This window comes from Hypanus sabinus, chromosome 23, assembly GCF_030144855.1.
Source record: "Hypanus sabinus isolate sHypSab1 chromosome 23, sHypSab1.hap1, whole genome shotgun sequence".
NCBI classification, from domain to species: Eukaryota; Metazoa; Chordata; class Chondrichthyes; order Myliobatiformes; family Dasyatidae; genus Hypanus; species Hypanus sabinus.
Window position 1 is genome coordinate 40121120 of NC_082728.1, and position 21895 is coordinate 40143014.

A 21895-nucleotide genomic window follows, 5' to 3' on the forward strand; every position below is an offset into this window, starting at 1 on the left:
AGTCATTCGTGTAACTGCAAGTCTATCTCTGCTGTTGCTTTGCCCACACTTGAGTGCTTGGTGACGGTGCTGATGCTTGCTTTTTTTTTGCCAGTGGGGGGGAGGGGTATTGTTGCTCGCTTCCGCTTCTGCACAGGAGGGGGAAAGCTGGGGGGGGGGGGAACTTTGGGGTGTTTATCTGTCATTCATTCTTTGGGGCATTTCTCTGTTTTCATGGATGTTTGCAAAGGAAAAAGCATTTCAGGATGTATATTGTATACATTTCACTGTCATTAAATTGGACCTTTGAACCAAGCCACGCTCCATTCTCATTTGTAAGTGTAAAACTGTTAATTTCTTGTCGCTGGATCCAAATCCTGGAACTCTCCAGCTATCACCGCTATGGGAGTCCATTCACTGGAAGGATTGTATTGACTGAAGAAGGCAACTCATTAATGCCTTCCGCTGGACAGTTAGAGATGGATAATAAATGCTGGTAATTGTTCAGATCTCAGAAAATGAATAAATTTAAATGAAAATAATTTGTGCCCAGCTAACTTAAATTAGGATCTTATAGTTACTGTTCAGGTCAACTGTGTTGAAGGCCTTATATAGATCAAGAATGTCTGACTTAGAGACCTGTACATAAGAATGAGCTCACATAGTATTAATAAATTAAAAAGTATAATGTACTTTCGCATTTTCATTTCTACAATAGCAAAACTAATTTGCTCTTCTACTTTTAGTAATTGTTCTCAGTCTGCTGTGCTTTGATTCTATGCATTATAATAGAGTGAACACACGGTTACCATATTGAGTGATTTTTATCTTTCCTGCCTTAATTTGAATGAAATTGACTAAGTGCATCTATAAAATTGGAACCTGCTCATTATCTGCGATGGTCTGCTTCTGTTGGTCACAGCCTTCCTCTTTTAATAAACTTGCTTGTGAAAGGGATGTCATAATGAATTCCCTATCTGACTATATTATAAAAAGGAAAGATCTGTCATTGTCTCACTCAATTTATTTGCAATGTCCAAAGTTAAGAGCAGCGTAGTTAAAATTTAAAACAAAAACCTGTCTCTCTCAACTGAAAAGTCAATGAGTTATGGTAAGTTGGTAATAGGAGTAGAGGAGATTTGAGTTTTTATTTTCAACTGCAGGGAGGTTTTCTGTCTGCAACTCATTGTCGAAAAGTGATGGAGAAAGAAATGGTCATCAATACACACACAATACCTTGAGTGGATGAAATCTAGTAACCGGATTATGGACATGGGAGTAACCACTTTTGGCCAAGGAGCTATCTTCAATGCTATAATTATCTTTAATTCAGTGAGGGGAAAGCTTTAGAATATCTAGTGTATATAAAAGAAAAAAACATCCTTCCCTTCATAGTGATTTTCTGCTTTTTGGTTGGCTGTAATCCTCAAGAGTAGCCGCTTGATTTGGTGTAAAGTTTTAAAAAGAGCTCAGGACCTTCTAGTGAGCTGCAATCATATTCCCTTAAGCATTTGGTAAAGGCCGATTGTTTTTTAAAGAAGTGAGGTGTAAGTGCAGTGGATAGTGTTAGAGTAATCATACTTTGATTCACCGGCCTTTTGTGAGAACTATGCTTGGGCAAGCATAGTTTCTTGAAAGTTTATTTTCTCTTTTTCTATTAGTATATAGCTAGTGTGATGAGAATGGCAGAGTTAGAGGTAGATTCTTTATGTGAGATTTGGCAATTTTTGGGGGACCTGCATCCACGCCCAAAGAATAAGGAGATGATCAGAGCTACAGGGAGGTTGTCACCACTAAGTTGCAGGCAAGAGGTACTGTACTTGGGTGGCTGTCAAGAGAGGTAAGGGAACAGGCAGCTGGTACAGAGTACCTCTGTGGCCATTCCCTACAATAATAGGTATACTGCTTTGGATTCTGTTAGTGAAGTTGACTGATCAGAAGACTTCAGTGACCTGGTCTCCAGCACTGAAGTCTGGCTCCATGGCTCAGAAGGAAAGTGGGGAAAGGGGAGTGCAATAGTGATGGGGGATTCTATAGTTATAAGAATGATTTGTGATCAAGTTTGCAAATGATACAAAGATAGATGTAGGGGCAGGTAATGTTGAGGGAGCAGGGTGTCTGCAGAAGGACTTAGTCAGATTGGCAGAATGGGCAGATGGAATATGTAGGGAAGTGCATGGTTATGCACTTTGGCAGAAGGAATAAGTACTATTCTCTAAATGGGGAGAAAATTCAAAAATCAGAGGTGCAGAGGGACTTGGGAGTCCACGTGCAGGATTCCCTAAATGTTAATTTGTAGGTTGAGTCAGTGGTAAGCAAAGCAAATGCAATGTTAGCAATGATTTCGAGAGGACTAGAATACAATGCAAGATGTGATGCGGAGGCTTTACAAAACACTGGTCAGACCACACTTGAGTATTGTGAACAGGTTTGGGCCTTATCTTAAAAAAAATATGATGGCATTGGAGAGTGTCCAGAGGAAGTTCATGAGAATGATCCCAGGATTAAAGTATGAGAAGCATATGATAGCTCTGGGCCTGTGTTTGCTGGAGTTAAGATTGAAGGGAGATCTCATTGAAACTGATTGATTATTGAAGGGCCTTATAGAGTGGACTAGGTGAGCCTGCAACCAGAAATACAAAGGGGTCACTAGAGAAAGAATGATGAGTAATTTCTTTAACCAGAGGCTGGTGAATCTGTGGAATTTATTGCCACACATGGCTGTGCAGGCCAAGTCATTGGGTGTATTTAAGGTTGGAGGTTGATAGATTTTTGATTCGTCAGGGCATTAAAGATTACAGGGAGAAGGCAGGAGAATGGGCTTGAGAGGGATAATTAATAGGCCATGATGGCATGGCAGAGCAGATTCGATGGACTGAATGACCTAACGCTGCTCCTATATCTTAGGATCTCATGAAGTAAAAGGTTTTCAGAGTTATAGATAATTGAGCCCCTTGTTTATATTTTCTCTATTAAAAAGGGATTTAATTTGTCAACTATGGACTTCTAGAGGAAAAGGGTTACTGAATAATCTAATTATGCCACTGGAATATTGCTCAAGCTATCCACTAAAAAATAATCCAACACTAAAGACGAGTAGAGACGCGGCTAATTGATCTGAAAAAAATAATTAAGTAGCTCAATATTAAGGTGAAAACAGAATATAAAAAGTCAATGGAGTCTAACAAGTATCTGAATGGTCAAAGCTGCAGGAATTTTAAAATTACAGGTGAGAATAATAATGGGAATGTTAGTGAGCTGGACATAGTTATGAATCTTCATAATTTACACAATGACCTATACTAAAACACAAGTTTGAGAAACTTTAATTATATTCACTTGAATTGGCATAATTGCTATTTTCTCAAAGAACTTTGCATTATTTTGTTCCTGCCAGTTGTGTTTTTGCTATAAGTATTAATATACTAATTGTATAATGTAAAAGCAGCTCCACTGGCCATATTCACAATAGGATCATCATTAGGTATATTAATTCCTTCAATGAGATTGAAATAGCAGCTGTAACGCAAGGGGTAGGACAAGGAGGTATTACCTAATTATTTGTGATCCAGACTGACTGGTTTCAATTATATGTAACTCATTTGCCTTGTTTTCAAAGCACTGTCAAGTGTGGTTACCTTGCATGCTGCCCCTCCTCCAAGTCATTAATATAGATTGTAAATAATGGAGCTCAAGAACTGATCCTTGGGGAACTCAACTAGTTACATCCTGCCTGGAGAAGTGATTTATTCTTACTTTCAACCAACCTTCAGTCTAAACTAACACACCTTCACCTGTTCAGTGAGCTCTTGTTTATCTGCCTTTTTTTTTAAACAACACCTTGTTTAACAAGTGCCTTCTGGAAGCTGTGTTCTTTCCACTTAGTTTCTAGATACCCTCCTCATCTCTTCTAGCCCCTCAAATCATTCAGTTTAACTGGTACAGTCCAAAACTGAATCTGGATCTTTTTAAGTTAATACCACACCAGCATTGCTAATAAGCCATTAGTTTAAAGTGTCTTCACATCTTATCTTTCAAAAAACTATTGTTGTATACTAGTTATTATCGAAGTATGAATAATAATCCCTGAAAAACCATATACAGCAAAGACAGACAAACATCCAAAGTGCAAAAGAGAACAAATCATCTACCACACAAGTGCACATCCTCACACTTCAGTATCAACCCTAGAATTCTGATCATGGGTCGAACTATAGACTCACCAAGCTGGGAAAGGTCTTGTGCCTCCTGCCCACTCAGATCTCCAATCCTGGGACTTGCTGACGTTGTGGGGTAGGAAATTAATAACTTGGGGTTCACCAACCCTTACCTGCAGGGGCCTCCTAACTTTGGTCATTGACCATGGGAATAGCTGGTCTTCTTCCACGGTGCTTGCTGACCTAGCGTCTGTATTTGGTGATTGCTGGCCTTCGATGGCGAAGTGCTTCAACCATAAATACTTTCACAGTAGCAAAATGATGCTGAACAAGCTTCCCCAAACCCACGTTCAACTTGTATTCTTGATCAAATGCTTTCAAGCCTGTCATTGTACTTGAGATTCTCTTTTATAATATTGGGAATGCACTTTGTCTCAGCAAATTATTTCATGCTTTGCAATTTCTTTTTATCTCTAGGGATACATCTGGACAAGGCAGGTTCTGTACCATTTTTCGTTCCTACTCTCGAGGAGCACAGGTAAGAGAAACTCCTCATTAATTATTCAATTAAAGCATGAATTATTTAGCAATTTTTGTCTCCACAAGTAGGTCCAGAAGATGATTATTTTATCTGGTTTTAAAAAAACGCTTTTTGACATCTACATCATTCATTAGTAATGCACTATTCAGCTGGGAGGTCGAAGAGTCATTTAAGAGTAAGAAGCCAATTCAAAAAAAAGATGGTTATGCAAGTTCATAAAATAGCAAAGACCTGCTGTGCAAGCCTTCTGCTAATACAGAGAGGAATAATTGTTTTCTTAGGAGTGAGAGAGAATATCAGCTGAACTGCTGTTCCTTACTCTCAGAGACTTGATTAACTGAATAGTCCTCTTCCATGTTGTAACCACTCTGAAATTCTTTTAGAATGTTTTTGTTTTTATTTCATTTAGTAATGTATTTTATTTATTCAACATTGCAGGGTGTAATTTTGGTTTATGATATTACAAATCGCTGGTCATTTGATGGTATCGACAGGTGGATCAAGGAAATAGATGAGGTAAAGTGGATTTGAAAATCGGTGAATTTTGAATGAGGATTATTAAGTTGAATGTTGAAGTGGTCAATTTCGTTGGAATCTCTGTTGTCTTGCACAGAAAATTCTGATTATCGTGTGTTACAGGCACATGTAAGTGCAATGCTGCAGTTGAACTAATTCAGGGCTGTGTTAGTAAAATTATGTCACTGAAAGATTTGGAATTCATAAATTGAAAGATGAGCTAAAAATTAAGGACGATGCTGAAAATTAAGATTTTGTAGTTGGTAATTCATAAATAGTGAAAGTCATGTTCATTGTCGTATGCACAGGTACAATGCAAAACTTATGTCAGCAGCTCACAGCAGCATCACAGGCACAGCATTAATAAACAGCATTCACAACAAACTACAAATATAAATGAAAATTCCTTTTTGCTGGGCATCTCACGATGCGGCTCATTAGCCCCTTGCTAACGGCCACTGGACTCGGTGGTGTAAAAACCACCTCTCTCAGACTCCGTGCATCTTAGGTTCGATATGACTTGGGTCCCACCAAACCCAGGAAGTTGGAAGGTCTTGCCCACCCAAACCCCGATTTACTGTCCCTGATGCATTCGTCCATTGACAAGAAATAGGAGACCATACACTGCATGCAATTATAAAGAAGTGTATTTACAAATTTCAGCTTTATCAAATAGTAGGAAAAAGAGATTACATTTAACCCACTCCAATTGTGCACATACGTTGGAACTCATCTTGAAGTTGTCTTTAACATGCACTGGACCCGTGGTCTGAGTGAAAGCCCACACCACCTTCCGAATGTCGCTGGAAATCCATCTCAAAAAAACAGGTTCCCCCGCAGGAGTATTGGTGTGAAGCCTTTCATCTGCACAAAGCACCTTGAGCAACAGGGATGGCATCCTCAGCCACTTTCCCTCCTGTCTCCTCCCAGCTCCTGCCAAAAAGACCTTGACTCACACTAGTGAATGTCACAAAAACCTGTCTGCCTGGTGTTCACTAGAACCCTTCCCTCATTCCACAAGCCTGATTGGCTAACACAACATAGCTCCTTATATTTAGCTCAAACCCAAACAAGCTGAAAGCAAAACAGACTGCTGTTACTGAAGAGACTGCCAAAGTCAAGTCAAGTCACTTTTATTCTCATTTCGACCATAACTGCTGGTACAGTACATAGGAAAAATGAGACAACGTTTTTTTTTCAGGATCATAGTGTTACTAGACTGAACTACGTTTTTAAAAAAAACAGAAAAAAGCTACTCTTGACTACAGACCTACCCAGGACTGCATAAAGTGCACAAAACAGTGCAGGCAATAAAATGCCTACAGCATAGCAGTAAAAATCTCAAGCCGGGCATTTTAAATAAGAAAACACAATTAGAACAAAAAGTAAAGTCCATTTTATTGTAAAGTGATCGAGGTAATCTGTTGCTAAATTATAGTTTATTTATTGTACTTGTAAAATTGCCTTTAGTAGGTTACTGCACTGATTTTATCAGGCAGGGGCAAAGTAGACTTCTTGCTGGTTCAGCATCATTAAGTTCTCAGCTTTGATACAGAAATCAGTGGGGAATAGGATCCTTTTACACGGAGGAACTGGCTTTGCTGATAATCTCTTTAGAAAGTAGTCACATTTATATTTCAAAGAGTATTATATTTGATAGTTAAGATTTAAAAACAACAAGTTTCCTCTCTCAAGTGTGGTATGTCAAGACAGAACCTAATCTATCTTTACTTCTGATGGCCTTTGTTACACCAGATTAAAATGAATTGTCTGTGCTTGTCACATAGTGTATTGACCTGCTGAATGACTGGAAAGAGCACTTTATGCTTGAAAGTGTTCCAAATGCATTTGTAAGTTTATATTTTGATGGAGGCATTAGGAGCCTTTTTAGTTTCTCAAATTGCCAAAAGATTAATTGAAATTATTTATCCATAATCTATTCAATAGGATACAATGAATACCAACAAAAAAGGAAATAAAACAATGCACTGAATAGCTCCAGACATCCATAATAAATAATACATTTTGCTTGTAGTTTTGTAATCTTTTATATTTGCAATTTCTGCATTTAATGTGTAGATGGTTGTCAAATTGTACAATAATAATAATTTAAAACATACAAGTAGAAAATCTATTACTCTTAAACCTGATTCTCCTATTTATAAAATTAAGAGAAGAGTTAGAATAACCTTAAATGCTTGGATTCTAGACTGCAAATATCATTGCACATCTTTGAATCTTATTCTTAGTTCTTGCTTTCTTTTACAATCCAGTTGGTTCACATATAGAAAAATTGTGTTATTCCACAGAAACATTTTAAAAAGGTGTGTTACCATTCTGCTGCATTGGATGGAAAATTTGCCATTCAGAAATGTGTATGGTTTTACAATTGCATGAACTTTTAATAGTTTAAGAATTGTTCCTGGATGAATCAATAATGACAAAAGTCCTGCATCTTAATCAAAGTACCCCTTCAGTATTTCTGTAACTACTGTCCAGTGGTTTTGCACTAACAAAGTTGCTGCTGTTCCACAAGCAATTGTGAGAGCCTTATTATGGTCATGATTCTGATTAAAGGAGTCAGTGTAGTAAATAAATTGATAGATTTTCAACTGCTTATGAGGGAATTAAGGTACATAGAGATCATTCTGCATAGATGAATTGAAATGGCTTTGGTGTCCTTCCATTGACAGGCTAATTTGATCCATAAATGTTGAATGAAAAATATTTTATTTTCTATGACTATATGTGAATTAGATTATTATACTGATGAGGCATAAGATTATCTGTATCTGATGATATTAAAATTTGAGTAAAAGACTTTTCCCCCCGTATTATGTACAAGCACTCTTCACTCTGTCACCCATAATAAATGATACACATAGATAAAAAGGTAATTAGTAAACATCAAAATGTATTAATCGTTTCCAGAGCTATTAATTCATTGATGTTATGGAAGAGTAGACACAAATAAATGACTGGGAAAGGTTTGGGGATTTCCAGATAAGCACTTTAAGATTTTAGCAGAAGAATAGATAGTATAATTTCAACTGGATTCCTAGTGCAAATGGACTCACTGTGAAAAACTGTCCCTAGTTTGTCACCAAAATTGACACATTTAACAGCTAGTTCCAATTTAGAATCATGCTTCCAATGAACTAAACCCATGGGGAAATAACAGCAATATTTTGTGATGAACTTAGAACCTGCATCCCATCTTTACCAAAACAATCCATTTCTCCATGTCTTCAGGATATAAAATACAATGTAATTAGACTTTGATTTGAACTTATTGACAGAGTGAGACAACAGTATTTCATGCTGTAGTGCACCAATATTTATAAAACAGTACATTCAGATAACTATGAACAAAACCACAGATTTCCATTTCTTGAAATATCACTCAAATTCTCCTATTGTTTCTTGATTATGTCAGCTTCCCATAAGTAAACAGTAGTGTGAAGTTCAATTAGTTTACTTGAAATAAAATTACACATTTCTTTTGTGTAACAAATTCCCTAATAATCTTAGTGTTTTCCACAGCTAATTTATTACATTATTATTTTAATCAAGTTAACATTTAATAAGCTTATCTATTTCAAGATCTGAAATAGAAACAAAAAATACTGGAAATGCCAAACAGGTTGAACATAGAGAGAAAAATGTAATTGACACTTCAGGCCAATTTTTTTTAAGTCAAAACTTAGTTCACTTACCTGAAATTTTAAATCTTGTTTTCTTGCCTTAAGTACTGACCTGCTTTACTGTATTTTCTGCTTTTATTTCAAATTCTGAACATTTTTGCACATTTTGATTTTAGCTCAAGCTTTCTTATTCATTGAAAAAAGAAAGCAAATGCAAAAGCAGAGTATGTCCACTGTAATTACTTTTCTCCTTTCTTACTCAGCATGCTCCAGGTGTGCCCAAGATCCTGGTTGGAAATCGCCTTCACTTGGCTTTTAAGCGACAGGTGTCTACAGATCAGGCTCAGGGTTATGCAGAACGGCAAGGCATGACATTCTTTGAAGTCAGCCCATTGTGCAATTTTAATATAATTGAATCATTCACAGAACTGGCTCGGATTGTGCTAATGAGGCATGGAATGGACAGACTTTGGAGACCAAACAGAGGTGAGATTTTTGCTGCTTAAATGCTCTTAATATGGAGACACTAATTTTTCTCACAAATTGCAAGGTCTGCAGGGATGGTTTTAAAACAGTGTTTTAAAATTACAAAAATGTTGTAATTTAAAGTTTTGTATTTCTGTTTATGAGCTCTCCTAGTGCAAAACAGGAAAGCAAGTACTTGTTTGTGCTTGTCTTCCTATCATTGAGTCATTTTCCCTGATTTGTATTGAAGTAGCAATTGAATCCTATTGACTTGGATTAATTCTTTAAACCCATTACCAAAGATGATTATTTTCATTTCTGCAGTATCACTTGCTTTCTTCTTTCTTGATCCGACAGCCGCCTTCATTCCCTGTAGACCTGAAATCTCAATTTTTGACTTGATTATTTGTCACCAAGATCTATTCAAAGCTCATCTACCCCCACCCTGCCCCTTACCTTCCCATGCCAAGTCTTGCCTTGAAATTGCACCAAATCAATTGTATGTCAGAGAGCTTCTTTAGCTAGTGAAGCATTTTTGACAGTTAAGATCTGCTGCATTGTACATTACTAAAACTGCAATACATTTCCCATCAAAAGCTTTACCCTGAAGCTTCCATTACCCTCTCAGTTGCTATTGCAGGATCATCTTAGAAAGCAAAGCTGTTATTTTTTCCACCATTCTCTCTTTTCATGTTATTCCATTCATCAACAAATTGATGATTTTATGAAATTCCTTATCGCTAAAATCAAGATTATCTTTTCAGAGCCCGTTCACTACAGTATTATCACCCACTACTCCTAGTCCTCAAATTGTGCTAAATTGACCATGAACCAAAGTATTTTGCTGCCAATTAAGTGACTTCAGATCTAGGAATTGTTTTAATGACACCTTTGAGCATATCTGTTCCACAAGGTTAATCTTCAGTTATTTTGACCAAATGCCACACATTTGGGAAGCATAGAAACAACTTTATTTCCTTTAATCCTGTCATAGTTTACCTTTGCGAACTATCTCCCATTCCATTTTCTGTCTGAAGTCATTGAATGTAATTACTCCTCTAAAGCAAGTCCCAATTTTCTCTGCAGAATGAACAGTGATTCCCAAATCATTGTACTTCAGATTATGGTTTTGCCACAGCATTAAAATGAACTTAAGTTAATCAATAAATGACATAATCAAATGACATGGTCATGGGGCATCTGCTTCTCGCACTGAGTTCTTCCAGCACTTTCCATTTTTAGCCCCGATTCTTAGCTCTGGTTTAGTGTTTTCTTCACCTCATTGAAGGTGCTCTGTTGAATAGAAAAAGAATGCATTATTTTACATTTGTATGCTAGGTTGCCTCTGACACAGCAGTTGCAAATGTCAGTGACTCCAGGGAGTGGGGCAGTGCACAGCCTTCTGTTTGCATCAGCAGTACTAAGGCCTACTGCCTTAAGAGGCTAAAAGAATTTGGCACAACCCCTTTGACCCTCACCAGTTTTAATCGCTGCTTGGTATGGAAACTGGTGTGCTTGAGACAGCAAGAAACAGCTGATAGTTCTGAACAAAATGCATCATGGAACCTACCAGACCAGATGTTTGCTCTTCTCTCTCCCATTGGGCAAAAGATACAAAACCTGAAAGCACATTGATCAGGCTCCAGGATTGAAAGACGACTAATCTACTTTGTTAGACAAGATGGGCTCTAGACTTTGTTTATATCATTAGGGTCCTGCACCTTATTGTCCCCCTGTGCTTTCTTTGTAGCTGTAATAATTTATTCTGCATTTTGTTATTGCTTTTCCTTTGTACAAGCTAAATACACTGTTGTAATGAAATGTTCTGTATGGGTGGTATGCAGAAAAGTTTTTCACTGTACCATAAGACCCTAAGATGTAAGAGCAGAAGTAGGTCATCCAGCCCATCGATTCTGCTCTGCCATTCAATCATGGGCTGATCCAATTCTTGCAGTCATCCCCACTCCCCTGCTTTCACCCCTTTGATGCCCTGGCTAATCAAGAACCCATCTTTCTCTGCCTTAAATACACCCAATGACTTGGCCTCCACAGCCACTTGTGGCAACAAATTCCACAGATTTACCACCCTCTGACTAAAGCAATTTCTCCATATCTCTGTTCTAAATGGATGTCCCTCAGTCCTGAAGTCATGCCCTCTTGTCCTAGACTCCGCTACCATGGGAAGTAACTTTGCTATATCTAATCTGTTCAGGCCTTTTAGCATTTGGAATGGTTCTTAGATTCCCCCTCATTCTCCTGAACTCCAGGGAATACAACCCAAGAGCTGCCAGATGTTCCTCATACAGTAACCCTTTCATTCCTGGAATCATTCTCATGAATCTTCTCTGAACCCTCTTTGATATTAGTATTTCCTTGCTAAAATAAAGGAGCCCAAAACTGCGTACAATACTCCAAGTGTGGTCTCATGAGTGCCTTATAGAACCTCAACATTACATCCCTGCTCTTATATTCTATACCTCTAGAAACGAATGCCAACTTTGCATTTGCCTTCTGCACTACCAGCTCAACCTGGAGGTTAACCTTTAAGGTAACCTGCGCAAGGACTCCCAAGTCCCTTTGCATCTCTGCATTTTGAATTCTCTCTCCATCTAAATAGTAGTCTGCCCATTTATTTCTTCCACCAAAGTGCATCACAAATACACTTTCTAATAATGAATTTCATTTGCCACTTCTTTTCCCATTCCCCTAAACTATCTAAGTCTCTCATCAGGCTCTGTTTCCTCAACACTAGCCACTCCTCCACCTGTCTTTGTATCATCGGCAAACTTAGCCATAAATCCATTAATCCCGTTGTCCAAATCATTGACAAACATCATAAAATGCAGCGGTCCCAACACCGACCCCTGTGGAACTCCACTGGTAACCAGCAGCCAGCTAAAATAGGATCCCTTATTCCCACTCTGTTTTCTGCCAATCAGCCAATGCTCCACCCATGATACTAACTTCCCTGTAATTCCATGGGCTCTTGTGGTACCTTGTCAAAGGCCTTCTGAAAATCAAAGTACACCACATCTTCTGCATCTCCTTTGTCTACTCTGCTTGTAATTTCTTCAAAAAATTTCAGTAGGTTAGTCAGGCAGGATTTTCCTTTCAGGAAACCATGCTGGCATTGACACTCCACAAATTCTCTAGAGGTCCAGTACTGGCCTGATTTTCCCAATCCACTTTCATGTTAAAATCCCCAACGATTATCTTGACATTGCCCTTCTGACACACCGTTTCTATCTCCTGCTGTAATTTGTAATCCACATCCTGACTGTTGTTTGGAGGCCTGTATACAACTGCCATTAGGGTTCTTTTACCCTTGCCATTTCTTAACTCAATCCATACAGACCCTACACCTGCTGATCCTATGTCATCCCTTTCTAGTGATTTAATATTTCTTATACACGGGGCCACATCTGCCTATTAACCTATCTTTCTGCTACACCGTATATCCTTGGACGTTCAGCTCCCAATGGCAGCCATCCTTTAGCCAAGTTTCAGAGATGGCTACAACATCACACTTGCCAATCTGTAGCTGAATTTTAAGATGATCCATTTTATTTCTTATGCTTTACCTTGGTACATGTGAAAATAATGATGAAAGGCACAACTTCAAAACTATTGATACTTTCATAAACTTACAATGATAGATGCCATTATCTCCACCTTTCCCAGCTTTGTCAAGTGCATTCACCTTCTCCATGACACTGCACACCTACCCCCCGCCCCCACCAACTGCACTTGCTTCATTTGTACCTTTATGTTTGAGGACTTCCAAGTATTGTGACCAGAGAGGACACTTTCTTTACATGAAAACTGTAGAAAATCTAAGTTATTACTTATGTTTGCAGGTTACTGTCTGTAGAATTGTAAATGAAGATCATGGCTATAAAAGAAATTTAGTCATTCATTCATATTTTAGTGAACCAGTATACAGGACCAATATCATAAAAACCTATTGTCAACAATTGCAGAGTTTTGTCCACATAATTAATTTCCAGGTGGTCTGTTCAAAATTGTTCAGCTGTGATAAATGTGATGGGAATATTGAAGAGATCAATGTACAATGCCCATAAAAAGTATTTACCCCTGGAATGTTTTCATGTTTTATCATTTTACAAAATTGAATCACAGTGGATTTGACTTGGCATTTTTTGACAACAATCAACAGAAGAAGACTTTTGTGTCAAAGTGAAAACAGAATCTCTACAAGTTATCTAAATTAATTATAAATATAAATCATAATAAATGCAAAATTAGTCACCCCCTTCAAGACAGTGTTCAGTAGATGCACCTTTAGCAGCAATTACAGCCTTGAGTCTGTGTTGACAGGTCTCTATCAGCCTTGCACTTCTGGACCCTGCAATTTTCCCCTTTCTTCTTTACAAAACTGCTCAGGCTCTGTCAGACTGCATGGGGATCATGAGTGAATAACCATTTTAAGTCCAGCCTCAAATTCTCAATTGGATTGTGGTCTAGACTCTGACTTGACCACTCCAAGACATTAACTTTGTTGTTTTTAAGCCATTCCTATGTAGCTTTGGCTTTCGGCTCATGGTCATTGTCTTGCTGGAAAACAATTCTCCTCCTAAGTTGCAGTTCTCTTGCATCAGGTTTTCCTCCAGGATTTCCATGTATTTTGCTGTATTTACTTTTCCCCTCCACCTTCACAGACCTTCCAGGGCCTGCTGCAGTGAAGCATCCCCATAGCATGATGCAGCCTCCACTGTGCTTCACGGTAGGGTTGGTTTGTTTTTGATGATGAGCAGTGTTTGGCTTATGCCAAGCATAGTGTTTAGCCTGATGACCAAAGAGCTCAACTTTGGTTTCATCAGATCATAGAACCACCTTGTCTTCCACATTTGCCTTCTGGTAAACTCTAGCTGAGATTTTGAGTCCCCCCCACCCCCCAACAGTGGCCTTCTCTTTGCCACTCTCCCATAAAGCTGTGACTGGTGAAGCATCTGAACAACAGTTGTTGTATGTGCATTCTCTCCCATCACAGCCACTGAAGCTTGTAACTCCTCCGGAGTTTTCATAGGTCTCTTGATGGGCTCCCCTGGTAGACCCCTTCTCGCGTGGTCACTCAGCTATTGCGGACAGCCTCCCCAGGCAGATTTACAGCTGTGCCATTTTCTTTGCATTTCTTGATGATTGACTCAACTAAAGGATATTCAGTGACTTGGAACTTCTCTTGTATCCATCTCCTGACTTGCGCTTTTCAATAACTTTTTCATAGAATAGCTTGGAATGTTGTTTTGTCTTCATGGTGTAGGTTTTGCCAGAATGCTGACTCACCAGCAATTGGCCCTTCCAGATACAGGTGTGTTTTCACTACAATCAATTGAAACACCTTGACTGCACACAGCTGATCTCTATTAAACTAATTACATAACTTCTAAAAGTGTAATGTCCCACCCAGCCAACACACTTTTTGTCCCACTTACCTCCAGGAGACGGTTCAGGAGCATGAAGATACGTATGGCCAGATTTGGGAACAGCTTCTTTCCAACTGTGATAAGACTGCTGAACAGATCCTGACCCAGATCTGGGCCGTACCTTCCAAATATCTGGACCTGACTTGCACTACCGTACTTTGCCTTTTCTATTTTCTAATTATGATTTATAATTAAAATTTTTATTATATTTGATTTGTATTTCAGAGAGCGCAAAGCGCAGAAACAAGTATCACTGTGATGATTGTACGCTCTAGTATCAATTGTTTGGTGACAATAAAGTATTTGTATTTGTATAAAACCAATTGGCTGCACCAGTGATGATTTGGTATGTCATATTAAAGTCAAGTGAATACATATACAATCAATTATTGTGTTTTATATTTGTAATTAATTTAGATCACTTTGTAGAGATTTGTTTTCACTTTGACACAAAAAAGTTTTTTTTTGTTGATCAGTGTCAAAAAAAGCCAAATTAAATCCACTGTGATTCAATGTTGTAAAACAATAAAACATGAAAACTTCTGGGGGGGGGGGGGAATACTTTTTTTAGGCACTGTATTGGATAAAGAATGTTGTGCCATTAGCTATGTTGTCAAACTTTCCAAATGACAGACTTAAAATCTGGCATACAAGAAGGGAAATATCACATAGAAACATACTTTGTAAACTGACACCATCTGTTTTATGTTAAGAAGATCTGCAGACACTACTACTTTTACAGTGATTTTGCATTTTACCCTTTGCAATTTTCCTCTCAGCTCTCTGTATGAAAATTATCCTCGTGATTTTTTTCTGCAATTGCACAGTAATTGTTGATATTTCGACAGAAATACAGATTGAATCCATGTTCATGGGTTGCATTCTGTATTTGAAAAAACATAGCAGAGTTTGTGGGCCTATTACTTGAAGAATTTGTGTTAAACTGGAATTTAGAATAAGTGCTGCTGCTAATCAGCTAATCTGCTATTATCAGCTAATAATTTTCTTTGCTTTATTCCTTTATCAGCAATTATTTAATAAATATTTGTATTTCAATAATTTAGTAAAAATTTGCTAATCAGCTCAGCAAATTATTCTAGAGGCTCCTTGTAACAATTCTTGAATAAATAATTTTGCATTATTTCTTTACAGTGTTAAGCCTGCAGGATCTGTGCTGCCGAGCCATTGTTTCCTGTACGCCTGTGCATCTGGTGGACAAACTTCCCCTTCCCGTTGCCTTAAAGAGTCACCTTAAGTCTTTCTCAATGGCAAATGGACTGAATGCCAGGATGATGCACGGACGTTCCTACTCTCTCACTGCTAATGGCAGCAAACATAACAGCTTGAAGAAGTCTAAGATCATCCGTCCTTCCCACAGCCCAATACAGAGTTGCACTCGAAACAGCTGCAAAATATCTTAATTTCAATTCTATAATCTGTCTATGAAAAAGAAAACTGAAATGTGATCACCATGTACAGTATGCAGCTTGATTAGCTGTCTGATGTTCCTGTTATTAAAAAAAAAACTGGTTCCAAACTGTATTTGTAAAGGGTCCGTCAGTTGTCGAGTTGGAGTTTGCACATGGGAAGAAATGATGCTGCTAGTTAAACTGTAATAGATTACAGGACCTCTGATTCTTGTGAGTGTTCAATTGAAGTAGAAATGATCATGTGGTTTACAACAGTTCGGTGTCAAAAAGAAAATAGTGTTTGTTCATTTCAGTGTGAACCAAGCAGTTCCAATTGTCTCAAATTGCAATAGACTATTTTGGAGGAATTAGGTATGTATAATGCTGATGTGTGCTGGAAATTGAATTACAATGTACACTATGTTGTTTAAAATATTTTTAAGTATTGCAGTCAGAATACAGATTTCAATGACAGTTTAAGGATCAATTTGTAGAAATATGGTTTGCCTTGACAACTTGCAGGCACCTATAAATGAACTGGCAAAAATGTAAAATTAATATGCTGATAAAACATTTGAAATTTGCTATGTTAATCCATTTCAATTGCTCTGGTGGTTGTTACTGTTGTAGGTTAATAATACTTCAATGGTTTGTAAATATAATTTTCCTTGTGGGACTATAGTTTGTTTTTGTACAGAAACAAATGTTTTGAAGTACAGTACAAAGGGAATAGAAGTGCCAAAGGTGTTCTTGGTAGAAATATTAAGTGTTGGTGTTGGAGAGATGGGATGTAGGTGCAATGGCAACAAAGATTTCTGCATTAATTATCCGTAATGTTTTATAGTTAAAACACTCCAGATGGATTAGGGGAAACAGGAAATATCTTTCTGGGCAGAAATGTACTTTGTAATTATTTTAAATGTGATAGTTTTGTAAAAATAGACACATTTGCGTGGGACACCCTTTTTATTTCAATGGGCTCTTGGCTGATTTACAGCTTGAGCTATTGTTGCATATAAGATTTCATGAAGACAATGCCACAATGTAAAAGAGCATAGATGCAGTTTCTTTAAATACCTATATCTTACAAAATGCAGGAAGATTTCAGGAATGAAATAACTGCCCACTAGTCATATCAATGTTCTTCAAACATAGCATCTACATTTCCATTTCCATTCTGGGTCTTAACTGATACAGTGGATTTCGGCTAATCGGGGCAGCCATTTATTTGGAACAACTCTTAAAGAGCAAAAATGAATATAGAAAATAGACTGGATTCGTTTTCTTTCTTTGGGACACTATGCTGCTTAATTGGGATAAGAGACTGTTGCTAAATAGTTTCTAACTAGAGTCATCCCAATTGTGTGGTTGTTAGTCACTACACAGTGCAGAGAGTGAAGTTTTTAAAATAGTGTCAGTAGCATGTGCTTGTGTTATGTTATCCATTTGGGCTAGCAAAAAGCAATAATATTTGATTTTCATTTACTTTGATTTGCTGTTTTGCTCCCACTGGTTTCATGCATTCAGGCTTGGAAGTGCCAGAAACAACTGGGAGGAAAAATGAAACAATTTCACTATTTCGACAAGTTAGGAACTATGAAAAATTTGAAGGAATTGACAATCGTCTTGAAAATCACAATGGAAAGTTAAGATTTGGCGGATGTAATTGTCGAAAGCATTGTGTCAAAACAGCAAGGCATAAAATTTGAAGACAAGGAAAATGATGAAGTTGACACATTTGAACTTCAGCGAGTGGCTACACAAAATGTCAGCAGATATATTGCTGGGTTATGACACTACTTCATGTAGGAGGGCATTGAAGGCCGTCCATTATCTGTACTTGTCTGCACTGATTTTATTCATTCAATCAAAAGAAAACAGCAGCATACATTGGATGAATTCCTTTGAACTAATTAGGAACTAATACAGTTTTATAGTTCTGTAGTGTTCTAATTTGTTCTGTATTTAATTGAAATATATAATTTGTTACTCAATTAAATGGTAGTTTGTCTCTTTTATACCTTTTTATTTATTTCCATGAAACTTCAGCTAATTGGAGCAGTTGCTTAATTGGGCCAAAATGTACTGGTCCCAATGTGTCTCAATTAACCAGAATCCACTGTGTTTTTCCTCAATGGTCTCAGTAGACAAAATGTGTTTTTAATCAAGTGCCAAAACAGGAGGAAAGGGTTTACTAGCATCAGTCACAGCTACAGAAGTGTGCTTAAAGTCAGTTTTTAGAAATATATTGATGTTGACAATAGTTGTGGAAAATCGCAATCATCCCATCTTCCACTCTGATGTCTGTTGCTGGTTGAAGGGAGGAATTATTTTTTGTGATTATCTGTACAAGGTAATTGTGTCAATTAAAGTGAAAATAATTCTTCTTAAGTTAACACATTACTGCAACTTTTTAATGTACAAGGTATTTTGCATTAATTTGAAATAAAGATGTATGTACTGATATGAATTTCTGACAAAGTCAGTTCTCTACCATTTTAGCAATTTAGCCACCAAATATAAGCATTAAAGGCAATGATAGCAAAATTCATGCTTTTCAGCACTTACAATAATTAGTGTTGTATATAGCAACATATGGTTCATAAACTTTTGAATATAATACATCTTTCTAAATTATATGATGTTGGAAATACAGCACTGAGACGGGTAAATTGGCTCACAGATTCTGCTTTGGTGTACCACTTAAATCTCTTCTTACCTTTGTCATGTGTATATCATTGTAACTTCCACAACTATTTTCTGCTTGTCCAAAAACTTCTAAAGCATATCAACATCAGTCAGTTCAGCTTCTCCCTTTGGCCAATGACTTTAAGATTCTCACCACTCTTTACATAAACTTGTTTCTTCTAAGTTTCCTGTTGGTTATATCATCTCTATTTATTGTCATTCCCATATGGAAATATCCTCTTTGAATCAACTTCATCCAAGCCTTACATAATTTTGAAGATCTCTTTTAGATTACTTCAGCCTTATTTCCCAAGTGCAAAGAGATCACGTATGCTCATCCTTACCTGATATGTATGCTTGTGCATTTTCATATCTCCTTGCAAATCAGTATACTCATTGCCTCAAGTTCTTTTTACATTTCTGGTTACCATATTATAGGCTGTACTCTGAAGTTTCATTGCTCCAAGGTTCACTACAGGTTAAGCATACCCTCTTTACTTTTCATTTCTATCTCTTATTCGTTCCTACTGCTTTATTTGGCTCTGCTCCCCTGTGGAACCTATTTTATTGTCGGCAACATTGAACACAAGCAAAATATTTAGTGTGTACTTAAATCAGAAATCTGATGGTGGAAGGGAACCCGATTCTTTTTTTTTTAATTGCTTTGCGGCAGATGGATATAGAAATGCCAACATGAATCTATAGATTTTCCAAAATCATTCCAAGCTCTGGCCACATATTTACGAATGCATTTATACACCAGCAGTTTAAATTATCAGACCACAATCATTTTTATTCTCACTAGCTTAATCAGCTGATGATTTTAAAATTCATGCCATAAATGCTCTTTTAAATATGTTTAAATGCATTTAAATGTTTACTCAAATGAGTAACACTTTGTATCATTCAAGTTCCCAACCCCACCCCCCCCCCAATTTGGACTCTCCTTTTTGGAAATTTTGTGGTAAACCTTTCATGGCATTTCTCACAGGGTCTGGGAGTCTCACTGGGAGTTTTCATATTAGGTATTATCTTTGCTGAAACTTAAATCTCAGTAGCTTGTACTATTTTAATGTCACAAATTTATTAAACAAAATATCAAATGACTGGTGAAGTAAAACTATTGCAAATATTGATATTGTAAGAAGCATGCTCCATTGATTTTTAAAGTATTATTTCTTAATTTCACCGTATACACCAAATAGATTTGCTCATGGGTTCTAAACCATTTATCCATTTATATTATTGATGGTGTTACAAAATAATTTGTTTATTCTACACTTGCCTTTGTAAATGTTGAGGATTTTTTTACATGTATCCTTCGTAAAAGTCATTTATCAAAGTGCTCATTTGAAGTTACTGTTCACACTACATAGTGAGATCTTTTTTTGTTGCTCTACAGATCACAAACAAGCTGTGCTGTCGAACAGTATTTTGGAGTGCTTCACTGAAATTGCCGAACAGAATAGATGCTGAACGGGGTGACCTAAAGCTTGGTTAAAGTTGTAGATTTTATGAATGACTTCAAAGCAGGACATCAGAGGCAAAGAAATGTGTGACATTCCAGCAGCAATAGATCACAAATTGAGTCAGGTTTTGATGTTAAAACCACTATCTTTATTGGTATCTACTCATAAAATAAGAAATTAAACAAAATAAACAGAAATTAACAGTGTTATGTGTGTGTGTGTGTGTGTGTGTGTGTGTGTGAGGCTCCCAAACAGTCAAGCTTGGGAACAGTCCTTAAAGTCTAAAGATTAAGATGGCAAAGTAGAAAAGGTCCAGTAATCCATGGGATAAGTGAAGGGAACGATTTGTAAATCCACGTTAAAATGTAGAGAGAAGGCAATTCCGAAAAATTACACAGATTTCACGCTGGGTAAACAGTAAAAGTCACCGCGGATTTTATCTGTCGAGTCGTTCCAAAATCCATGTAGAAATATCACAAGGCGACAGTCACAGAATATCCCTGCGCACCAGTGGTTACCACATAACACACCCGAATCCAGGTAAGGGTTAACGAAAGTGGTTCCACAGAATACCCCAACAAAATCCACGTATGGATCATCCGAAGTGACAGTCACACGTTCAATGTGCACGGTGTGCTGCTGATCAACCCAATCTTTTGGGCATGGGAAAGTACCAGACTTTACCCATATCATAGCAAACTACTCCCAGTAGCTTGCAGCCCAAACTTCCCCTCTCCTTCTTCCCTTCCCCCTCCCGAAGGTTCCAGCGGTCTGTCGCAGCTTGTTATACTGATGTCATAGTCCCACCTCATCCAAGCGTTTTTAAAGTACGAAACTGGTAACGTAACAAATACAAATTTGTGCGAAGAGAGGGTTTGTTGCTTACAGGGCTGAATGGAGATTTGGAAATGGTGAAGACTGAGAACTCCAATGGGAATTTATCATATAACAGTAGATCAGATGAGCAACTTAAAAATTAAAAGTATTCCATGTAGTAACAATTTAGAGTTCTCAACTTCTTGAAAGCTGGTTAACATACTTAAAGATGGCAGCACACTCAGTCACTGCGACTTCTCTGTGTCCAAATGATGGTGTAATTATTTGTTTTTACATCACTTACCTTTGCAAGATACTGCTGACAATGAAAAAACATCAAGTACTACAGGTCCACCCCATCAGCAAGCTGCTCGATACAGCGGGGCTACATTGTTGTGTATGGTGTTGCTGCCTGCTACAGGAGAAAGGTAGCCGAGATGGTGTGTGAAGGCGCTGTGCGGTCCAACAAACAATGAAAATAACAGTCTTGGACATTTTTGTTGTGGTCCTGTTGGACATTGGTAATGTAGAATACTGCAAGTCTGGGGAACTGGTTCATTGGGAAGACCGATAGCGGGAGAGCTGCATGGCCTTGGCTGTTGCACGGGCCCAAGGCTAGAAGATGTTGGAGGTGGCGTGACACCACAGGCGGCTGTGCTCAATTTGGAGCTGGACTATCCCACTGGTGCTGCCCTCCAGTGTTCACTCAGTGGAAGTCTAGCTGCAATGCTCTTGCAAGATGAGCAACTGCTGCATGTTCTTGCAGA

General features: G+C 37.7%; 1 protein-coding gene across 1 annotated transcript in view; it reads left to right on the plus strand.

Moving 5' to 3' along the window:
• The window catches only part of LOC132380145 (ras-related protein Rab-40B), a 60131-nt gene extending 41506 nt beyond the window's left edge, over positions 1 to 18625 (plus strand). The window contains exons 3-6 of the mRNA XM_059948763.1: positions 4614 to 4674; positions 5116 to 5193; positions 9101 to 9323; positions 15899 to 18625. Coding sequence (XP_059804746.1) covers positions 4614 to 4674; positions 5116 to 5193; positions 9101 to 9323; positions 15899 to 16167 — 631 coding nt within the window. The 3' untranslated portion in view covers positions 16168 to 18625. The remainder of the gene's footprint in view (positions 1 to 4613; positions 4675 to 5115; positions 5194 to 9100; positions 9324 to 15898) is intronic.
• The last annotated feature ends 3270 nt before the right edge of the window (positions 18626 to 21895 follow it).